The sequence below is a fragment of the Tachyglossus aculeatus genome, chromosome 7, assembly GCF_015852505.1.
Source record: "Tachyglossus aculeatus isolate mTacAcu1 chromosome 7, mTacAcu1.pri, whole genome shotgun sequence".
Taxonomy (NCBI): domain Eukaryota; kingdom Metazoa; phylum Chordata; class Mammalia; order Monotremata; family Tachyglossidae; genus Tachyglossus; species Tachyglossus aculeatus.
Genome location: NC_052072.1, coordinates 17,331,099 through 17,341,312, shown reverse-complemented (window position 1 = coordinate 17,341,312; position 10,214 = coordinate 17,331,099). Strand labels below are relative to the sequence as shown.

The window sequence follows — 10,214 nt, the reverse complement described above, 5'->3', positions numbered from 1 at the left end:
GCGCTCAATAAATACGATTGAATGAATGAATGAATGAATTGAGCGCTTAGAACAGTGCTTTGCACATAGTAAGCGCTTAATAAATGCAATTATTATTATTATTATTATTATTACTGTGTGCAAAGCACTTCACTAAGCCCCCATCCTGCTCTCTCCACATAGCAGGGTCAGGCTCTTGTTCTCTGTCTCCCCCCTTTTAGACTGTGAGCCCACTGTTGGGCAGGGACTGTCTCTAGATGTTGCCAACTTGGACTTCCCAAGTGCTTAGTACAGTGCTCTGCACACAGTAAGCGCTCAATAAATACGATTGATTGATTGATTGATTAGAGGGTTTGGGGGTGGGGGCTGTGGCAGTTGTCACTGTTAGACCCAGTGCTCTGCACACAGTAAGCGCTCAATAAATATGATTGAATGAATGAATGAATGAATTGAGCGCTTAGAACAGTGCTTTGCACATAGTAAGCGCTTAATAAATGCAATTATTATTATTATTATTATTATTACTGTGTGCAAAGCACTTCACTAAGCCCCCATCCTGCTCTCTCCACATAGCAGGGTCAGGCTCTTGTTCTCTGTCTCCCCCCTTTTAGACTGTGAGCCCACTGTTGGGCAGGGACTGTCTCTAGATGTTGCCAACTTGGACTTCCCAAGCGCTTAGTCCAGTGCTCTGCACACAGTAAGCGCTCAATAAATACGATTGATTGATTGATTGATTAGAGGGTTTGGGGGTGGGGGCTGTGGCAGTTGTCACTGTTAGACCCAGTGCTCTGCACACAGTAAGCGCTCAATAAATATGATTGAATGAATGAATGAATGAATTGAGCGCTTAGAACAGTGCTTTGCACATAGTAAGCGCTTAATAAATGCAATTATTATTATTATTATTATTATTACTGTGTGCAAAGCACTTCACTAAGCCCCCATCCTGCTCTCTCCACATAGCAGGGTCAGGCTCTTGTTCTCTGTCTCCCCCCTTTTAGACTGTGAGCCCACTGTTGGGCAGGGACTGTCTCTAGATGTTGCCAACTTGGACTTCCCAAGCGCTTAGTACAGTGCTCTGCACACAGTAAGCGCTCAATAAATACGATTGATTGATTGATTGATTGATTAGAGGGTTTGGGGTTGGGGGCTGTGGCAGTTGTCACTATTAGACCCAAAACCCCCCTGCCTCTTCTTTAGCCCCACTGCTTCCTTACCTCCCGGGCCCTTTCATCTTGTCCTAGTCTTTTCGTGTTATTTTTCTGTTTTACATCATTTCGCCTTTATGTGTCTCTTCTCCACCCTCAATCAATGGTATTTATTGAGCTCTTACTGTGTACAGAGCAGCATGGCTCAATGGAAAAGAGCCCGGGCTTTGGAGTCAGAGGTCATGGGTTCAAATCCCAGCTCTGCCAATTGTCAGCTGTGTGACTTTGGCAAGTCACTTGACTTCTCTGTGCCTCAGTTACCTCATCTGTAAAATGGGGATTAAGACTGTGAGCCCCCCGTGGGACAACCTGATCACCTTGTAACCTCCCCAGCGCTTAGAACAGTGCTTTGCACATAGTAAGTGCTTAATAAACACCATTATTATTATTGCACCAAGGACTTGGGAAAGTACAACAGAGTTGGTAGACAAATCCCCTGCCCGCAACGAGCTTACAGACTTGAGCCTCCCAGTTATGTTTTTAGACTGTGGGCCCCTTGAGAGCCAGGGACCCATTCAATCAATCAATCAATCAATCATATTTATTGAGCGATTACTGTGTGCAGAGCACTGTACTAAGCGCTCGGGAAGTACAAGTTGGGAACATATAGAGACGGTCCCTACCTGATTGAGCACTTACTGTGTGCGAAGCACTGCACTAAGCACTTGGGAGAGTGCAATATGTCTAATAATGATAAATAATAACCAAAAGATGGGATTTGTTAAATGCTTATTACGTGCCAAGCACTTTTCCAAGCACTGGAATAGATACAAGGTCATCAGGTTGTCCCACGTGGGGCTCACAGTCTTAATCTCACGGTCTTTTAGACTGTAAGCCCACTGTTGGGTAGGGACTGTCTCTATATGTTGCCAACTTGTACTTCCCAAGCGCTTAGTACAGTGCTCTGCACACAGTAAGCGCTCAATAAATATGATTGATTGTTTGATTAATCCCCATTTCACAGATGAGGTAACTGAGAAACAGAGAAGCGAAGTGAACTGCCCAAAGCCACACAGCTGATAAGTGGCGGCACAGAGATTAGAACCCACAACCTCTGACTCCCAAGCCTGTGCTCTTTCCCCTAAGCCACGCTGCTTCTCAAGTAATGATAGTAATTGCAGTATTTGTTAAGGGCTTACTATGTGCCACGGAATAATAATAATGGAATTTGTTAAGTGCTTATTATGTGCCAGGCGCTGTACTAAGCGTGGGGGTGGATACAAGCACATCGACACAGTCCCTGTCCCATATGGGGCTCACAGTTCAATCCCCATTTTACAGATGAGGTAACTGAGACCCAAAGAAGTGAACTGATTAGCCCCAAGTCACGTAACAGACGAGCACTGTACTAAGCGCCGGAGTAGCTAGATCAGACCCAGTTTAATTCCGGGGGGGGGGGGGGGGGGGACTGGTGGAGGGACCAGGAGGGGGGCGGAGGGGCACCGAGGCCCAGCCGACCGGCTCACTGCTTGGAGCGGCTGTCGTCCAGGCAGATGCCATAGTTGGTGTTGGTGATCGCACCGATGATGGTCCAGTCCGTCTCGCAGGTCAGCCCTTGCTCACAGGGGCACTTGTGGTAGACGTCATAGATGGTCTAGGGGCCACACCGGAAGCCCGGTCACCGGACGGGGCCGGCGCTGCCCGCTGAACCACCCTGGTGCCCCCAAAATAGCCAGTGGAGCTCTGGCCTTGGGGAGAAGGGGGTGACAGGGCTCTGGGGGTGAAGGCCCACAGGGTGCTGGGCCTTCTCCCTGCTTCCCCCCACCCTCTCTGATGTCCCTTCACGGGGCCAGGGACCATCAAACCCAGGGATTCCCAGGCCGGGGTCACCAACCTCCCTCCCACTGACCTTGGGCGAGCATTCGCTGTTCTCGGCCGCCTTCTTGCTACAGCGAGCCAGGTTCAGCCCCACGTCCCGCTGGCAGCACTTACTCTTGCACTGAAAGCTCTGCAGACACAGCTCCCCGTCTTTCTGCAGAGACCCAGAGTTCATTCGTTCATTCCATCGCATTATTTTATTTTATTTGGTTAATATGTTCGGTTTTGTTCTCTGTCTCCCCCTTCTAGACTGTGAGCCCGCTGTTGGGTAGGGACCGTCTCTAGATGTTGCCAACTTGGACTTCCCAAGCGCTTAGTACAGTGCTTTGCACACAGTAAGCGCTCAATAAATACAATTGAATGAATGTACAGATTTATTACTCTATTTTACTTGTACATCTTGACTATTCTATTTATTTTATTTTGTTAATATGTTTTGTTTTGTTGTCTGTCTCCCCCTTCTAGACTGTGAGCCCGCTGTTGGGCAGAAACCGGCTCTAGATGTAGCCAGCTTGGACTTCCCAAGCGCTTAGTCCAGTGCTCTGCACACAGTAAGTGCTCAGTAAATACGATTGAATGAATGAATGAATTTATTGAGCACTTACTGTGTGCAGAGCACTGGACTGAGCATTAGGGAAGTCCAAGTTGGCAACATAGAGAGGCGGTGCCTACCCAACAGCGGGCTCACAGTCTAGGAGGGGGAGACAGACAACAAAACAAAACATATTAACAAAATAAAATTAGTGGAATAAATATGTACAAGTAAAATTAGGACTGTGAGGCCCATGTGGGACAGGTACCCTCAGCCTCTGTGTCAGCCTCCTCTGCCCCTGTCAGGGCCCATCTCTCCCCCCTCCCCTCCCCGACCTCCCTGCCCTGAGTCCTCCCTCCCTGCAATAATTCCAGTTATTATTATTGCCAACTTGTACTTCCCAAGCGCTTTATCATGCTATTTATTTACTTATTTTACTTGTACATATTTATTCTATTTATTTTATTTGGTTTATATGTTTTGTTTTGTTGCCTTGCCTCCCCCTTCTAGACTGTGAACCCACTGTTGGGTAGGGACCATCTCTAGATGTTGCCAACTTGGACTTCCCAAGCGCTTTATTACGCTATTTATTTATTTATTTTACTTGTACATATTTATTCTATTTATTTTATTTGGTTTATATGTTTTGTTTTGTTGTCTCGTCTCCCCCTTCTAGACTGTAAGCCTGCTGTTGGGTAGGGACCGTCTCTATATGTTGCCAACTTGGACTTCCCAAGCGCTTTATCACTCTATTTATTTATTTGTTTTACTTGTACATATTTATTCTATTTATTGTATTTGGTTTATATGTTTTGTTTTGTTGTTTGTCTCCCCCTTCTAGACTGTGAGCCCGCTGTTGGGTAGGGACCATCTCTAGATGTTGCCAACTTGGACTTCCCAAGCGCTTTATCACTCTATTTATTTATTTATTTTGCTTGTACATATTTATTCTATTTATTTTATTTGGTTTATATGTTTTGTTTTGTTTTGTTGTCTTGTCTCCCCCTTCTAGACTGTGAGTCCGCTGTTGGGTAGGGACCATCTCTATATGTTGCCAACTTGGACTTCCCAAGCATTTAGTACAGTGCTCTGCACACAGTAAGCGCTCAATAAATACAATTGAATCAATCAATCAATCGTATTTATTGAGCGCTTTCTGTGTGCAGAGCACTGTACTAAGCGCTTGGGAAGTCCAATTTGGCAACGAATATTACATGTTTACTAGGTGCAATACATTGCACTATGAGCTGACGGTCCCTGCCCAACCTGGGGCTCCCAGTCTAGCATGGCTTAGTAGATAGAGCGCTTAGTACAGTGCTCTGCACACAGTAAGCGCCCAATAAATACGATTGAACGAATAGAGCCCGGGCCTGGGAGAAACAAGGTCATGGGTTCTAATCCCGACTCCACCACTTGTCTGCTGTGTGGCCTTGGGCACGTCACTTCACTTCTCTGGGCCCCAGTTACCCCATCTGTAAAACGGGGATTGAGACTGGGAGTCCCACGTGGGAGGGACTGGGTCCGGCTCAATTTGCTTGTACCCACCCCAGCGCTTAGTACAGTGCCCGGCACGTAGTAAGCACTTAACAAATACCATCATCATTAGGGAGGGGGGAATGGTGTTTTATCCCATTTTACAGAGGAGGTAACAGAAGAGTTAAGAGTCGTAGAAAACAGTTATAGAAAACTGAAGGGATTGTCCCAAGGTCATGCAGCAGGCGATACTAATAATAATAATGGCATTTATTAAGGGCTTACTATGTGCAAAGCACTGTTCTAAGCGCTGGGGACAAAGGTGATCAGGTTGTCCCACGGGGGGCTCCCAGTCTTCCTCCCCATTTTCCAGATGAGGTAACTGAGGCCCAGAGAAGTGAAGTGACTTGCCCCAAGTCACACAGCTGACAATTGGCGGAGCTGGGATTTGAACCCACGACCTCTGCCTCCAAAGCCCGGTCTCTTTCCACAGAGCCACGCTGCTACTCTGAGGCAGGATTAGAACCCAGGTATTTTGACTCCCAAGCTGGTTCTCTGACCAAAAGGCCACTCTGCTTCTTCCGTGTGCCCGGCCTCCCGACCCGGGGGTCCCATGGGTGCTTTGCAGTGATGATGGAGATAATGATGAGGGTGAACCAGGGAGGAATTTAGGTCTAGCCCTTCCCCACCTACTGTTGGGACACCCTTCTTCCCTGGACCTTGAGGTCCAGACCGTGATCCGGCTGTGTCCCAACTCTGCCAGAGGGCCTGACCCGCCTTCCCTGCTCCTGTGTCCCGCTGCCCAGCTGGCAGCCCTGGGCATTGGGAGCACACAGTGGACACCCCTGGGCACTCAAGCGCTTAGTACAGTGCTCTGCACACAGTAAGCGCTCAATAAATACGATTGATTGATTGATTGATTGATTAGGAGGGCCCAGCGGGCAGCTCTGGGCATCAGGAAGCCCCAGTGGGCAGCCCCGGCCCTGGGCGAGTCTGGGGGTCCCAGAGGCACTTTGGAGGGCTGGAGCAGCCAGGTGTGGAGAAGGAGCAGCCCTCTGCCAACTCACCAATCAATCAATCAATCAATTGTATTTATTGAGCGCTTACTGTGTGCAGAGCACTGTACTAAGCGCTTGGGAAGTCCAAGTTGGCAACATATAGAGACAGTCCCTGGTGGGTCAGACCCACACTAGGGTTTCTGGGGAGGGGAAGGATGCGGGGGATCCCCTTATCAGGTTGATCAGGTCCCGCGGGGGGCGGGGGGGCAGGAGCGGGATGGGAAGGGGAAGGGAAGGAAAAAGGATGAGGAAGGGGAAGAGAAGGAAAGAGGAGGGGAAAGAAAGGGGAAGGGGAAGGGAAGGGAAGGGGAAGGGAAGGAGAAAGAAAAGCTTAGGGGAAGGGAAGGAAAAGGAAAGGAAAAAAGGAAGGGGAAGGGACAGACCCACACTAGGGTTTCTGGGGAGGGGAAGAGTTGGGGGGAACCCTTTATCAGGTTGATCAGGTCCCGGGGGGGCAGGAGCGGGATGGGAAGGGGAAGGGAAGGAAAAAGGATGGGGAAGGGAAGGGGAAGAGAAGGAAAGGGGAGGGGAAAGAAAAGGGAAGGGGAAGGGAAGGAAAGGGGAAAGAAAAGGGGAGGGGAAGGAAAGGGGAAGGGAAGGAGAAAGATAAGCTTAGGGGAAGGGAAGGAAAAGGGAAGGAAAAAGGAGAGAGGTTGGGGATTGCGGGTTTGGTCAGTCTCACCAGGTTGGTGATGAGGCCGCGGGTTTGCGGGGCGGCGGTGGCCAGGCCCAGGGCCAGGCAGAGGAGCAGCAGCAGGAGGAAGGCCTTCATTGTTAGCGGGTTCTCCTCAATGCCAGGCTGGAGCAGGGACTGAGGGGGTGGCCCTAGCCCCATAAATGCCCCTGCCCCCGGACACGTGACCGGAGGCCCCCTATCCCTCGCCGGACTCCTATCTCCAGGAAAGCCCAGGTGCTCCCAGCTGAGCCAGCCCTCTGCCCCCTGCCCGCCCTCTGTCCCTTCACCTTAACCCCAATCGCCTCCCACCCACCCCCTGCCCCTGACCGACACTCCTGGTTGTCCCCGCTCTCCTCCAAGTCCCTTTTCAATCCTGCTCTGTAATTTCCCATCCTAGACTGTAAACCCACTGTGGACAGGGAATGTGTCCCTTTATTGTTGTATTGGCCGAGATCTCCCAAGGGCTTAGTACAGTGCTCTGCACAGAGTAAGTGCTCAGTAAATACAGAGACAATTTCTACCCAACAGTGGGCTCACAGACTAGAAGGGGAAGAAGGCAATATAGTAAGCACATCATGAACACTGGCATGGGTACAAGCAAATCAGGTTGACACAGTCCCTGTCCCATGGGCTCACAATCTCAATCCCCATTTTACAGATGAGAGAACTGAGGCCCAGAAAAGTAAAGTGACTAGCCCAAGGTCACAAGTGCTCTGCACACAGCACTCAATAAATACAATTGAATGAATGAATGAATGAGGCCCTAAAGACTAGGCCTAGGACTACCTGTATATATGTATATATTCCTTCCCCTCCCCACAGCACCTGTATATATGTAGATAGGTTTGTACATATTTATTACTCTATTTATTTTACTTGTACATATTGACTATTCTATTTATTTTATTTTGTTAATATGTTTTCTTTTGTTGTCCGTCACCCCCTTCTAGACTGTGAGCCCGCTGTTGGGTGGGGACCGTCTCTATATGTTGCCAACTTGGACTTCCCAAGTGCTTTGTACGGTGCTCTGCACACAGTAAGTGCTCAATAAATACGATTGATTGATTGATTCCCAGGTGCTTAATACAGTGCTCTGCACACAGTAAGCGCTCAGTAAATACGATTGAATGAATGAATAAATGAATGAATAAGTACAGTTGACCGGCTGACCTGTCCCCGGGCCCATGGCACTCACGGTGGCCTTAATGATGGCATTTATTAAGCACTTACTACGTGCAAAGCACTGTTCTAAGCGCTGGGGAGGTTACAGGGTGATCAGGTTGTCCCAAGTGGGGCTCACAGTCTTAATCCCCATTTTACAGATGAGGTCACTGAGGTACAGAGAAGTTAAGTGACTTGCCCAAAGTCACACAGCTGACAATTGGCAGAGCTGGGCCTTCCTGAGCTCCCCAGAGATGGGGGGACAGCAGCAGAAAGGGGGGCAAGGAGATGGGGCTCAAGGGGCCCGGAAAGGCTGCAGTCTGGGAAGGCCGCAGCTGCTGCTGCAGACCGTGTTTGTTTAGCCCTGGGAACAGCCCAGCTTCTTCCAACGGCTCCAGGGACGCGGGTGATTAATGTACCGTCTAGTCCAGTTCCAAGCCCTCTGCCATGGGGCCCAGCTCCCTGGGAGTTTAGGGAGCCCCTGCCCCCCAACCCTGACTTCCAGCTGCAGTGGCAAAGCCTGTTTTCTCCCACTGCTCCTCTACAGGACCTCGGCCCTGCGAGCGGGGCTTGTGACCCCCCAAAATCGGGTCCCCCGGCCCACACAGAACATTCATTCATTCAATCAATCGTATTTATTGAGCGCTTAATTGTGCAGAGCTCACTGGGTGTAGATCGTTGAAACTACGCTCCATCCCGGGTACCCGTCCCCTTTCGCCCCCACAACCCGATGGAAAGAAGCCGCGTGGCCTAGCAGATAGAGCACAGGTCTGAGAGTTGGAATAAATAATAATAAATAATAATGATGGCATTTATTAAGCGCTTACTATGTGCAAAGCACTGTTCTAAGCGCTGGGGTGGTTACAAGGTGATCAGGTTGGCCCACTCGGGGCTCACAGTCTTAATCCCCATTTTACAGATGAGGTAACTGAAGCACAGAGAAGTGAAGTGACTTGCCCAAAGTCACACAGCTGACAGTTGGCGGAGCCGGGATTTGAACCCATGACTTCTGACTCTAAAGCCCGGGCTCTTTCCACTGAGCCACGCTGCTTCTCCAGCTGCAGTGGCAAAGCCTGTTTTCTCCCACTGCTCCTCTACAGGACCTCGGCCCTGCGAGCGGGGCTGAAGTGACCCCCCAAAATCGGGTCCCCCTGGCCCACATAGATCATCCATTCATTCAATCAATCGTATTTATTGAGCGCTTACTGTGTGCAGAGCTCACTGGGTGTAGATCGTCGAAACTACGCTCCATCCCGGGTACCCGTCCCCTTTCGCCCCCACAACCCGACGGAAAGAAGCAGCGTGGCCTAGCAGATAGAGCACAGGTCTGAGAGTCGGAATAATAATAAATAATAATGATAGCATTTATTAAGCGCTTACTATGTGCAAAGTGCAGAGCTCACTGGGTGTAGATCATTGAAACTACGCTCCATCCCGGGTACCCGTCCCCTTTCGCCCCCACAACCCGACGGAAAGAAGCAGCATGGCCTAGCAGATAGAGCACAGGTCTGAGAGTTGGAATAAATAATAATAAATAATAATGATGGCATTTATTAAGCGCTTACTATGTGCAAAGTGCAGAGCTCACTGGATGTAGATCGTCGAAACTACGCTCCATCCCGGGTACCCGTCCCCTTTCTCCCCCACAACCCGACGGAAAGAAGCCGCGTGGCCTAGCAGATAGAGCACAGGTCTGAGAGTTGGAATAAATAATAATAAATAATAATGATGGCATTTATTAAGCGCTTACTATGTGCAAAGCACTGTTCTAAGCACTGGGGTGGTTACAAGGTGATCAGGTTGGCCCACTCGGGGCTCACAGTCTTAATCCCCATTTTACAGATGAGGTAACTGAAGCACAGAGAAGTGAAGTGACTTGCCCAAAGTCACACAGCTGACAGTTGGCGGAGCTGGGATTTGAACCCATGACCTCTGACTCCAAAGCCCGGGCTCTTTCCACTGAGCCACGCTGCTTCTCCTGCTGCAGTGGCAAAGCTCTGTTTTCTCCCACTGCTCCTGTACAGGACCTCGGCCCTGCGAGCGGGGCTGAAGTGACCCCCCAAAATCGGGTCCCCCTGGCCCACATAGATCATTCATTCAATCAATCGTATTTATTGAGCGCTTACTGTTCATCCATTCATTCAATCGTATTTATTGAGCACTTACTGTGTGCAGAGCACTGTAGTAAGCGCTTGGGAAGTACAAGTTGGCAACATCTAGAGACGGTCCCTATCCAACAGCAGGCTCACAGTCTACTGTGTGCAGAGCTTACTGTGTGTAGATCGTTGAAACCATGCTCCAGAGTCGGA

General features: G+C 49.5%; 1 protein-coding gene across 2 annotated transcripts; it reads right to left on the bottom strand.

The window, feature by feature from the left end:
• Positions 1–2,649: 2,649 nt before the first annotated feature.
• Positions 2,650–6,840, bottom strand: CLPS (colipase). 2 transcript variants are annotated; one of them, XM_038749803.1, is made up of 3 exons: positions 6,751–6,840; positions 3,037–3,159; positions 2,650–2,781 (listed from the first exon to the last, which is right to left on the bottom strand). In XM_038749803.1, exons 1-3 carry the CDS (start codon positions 6,838–6,840, stop codon positions 2,650–2,652), a joined length of 345 nt encoding a protein of 114 aa, XP_038605731.1. The 2 variants fall into 2 exon arrangements, with proteins under 2 accessions (XP_038605731.1, XP_038605732.1); XM_038749804.1 differs by lacking the exon at positions 3,037–3,159.
• Between the last annotated feature and the right edge of the window lie 3,374 nt (positions 6,841–10,214).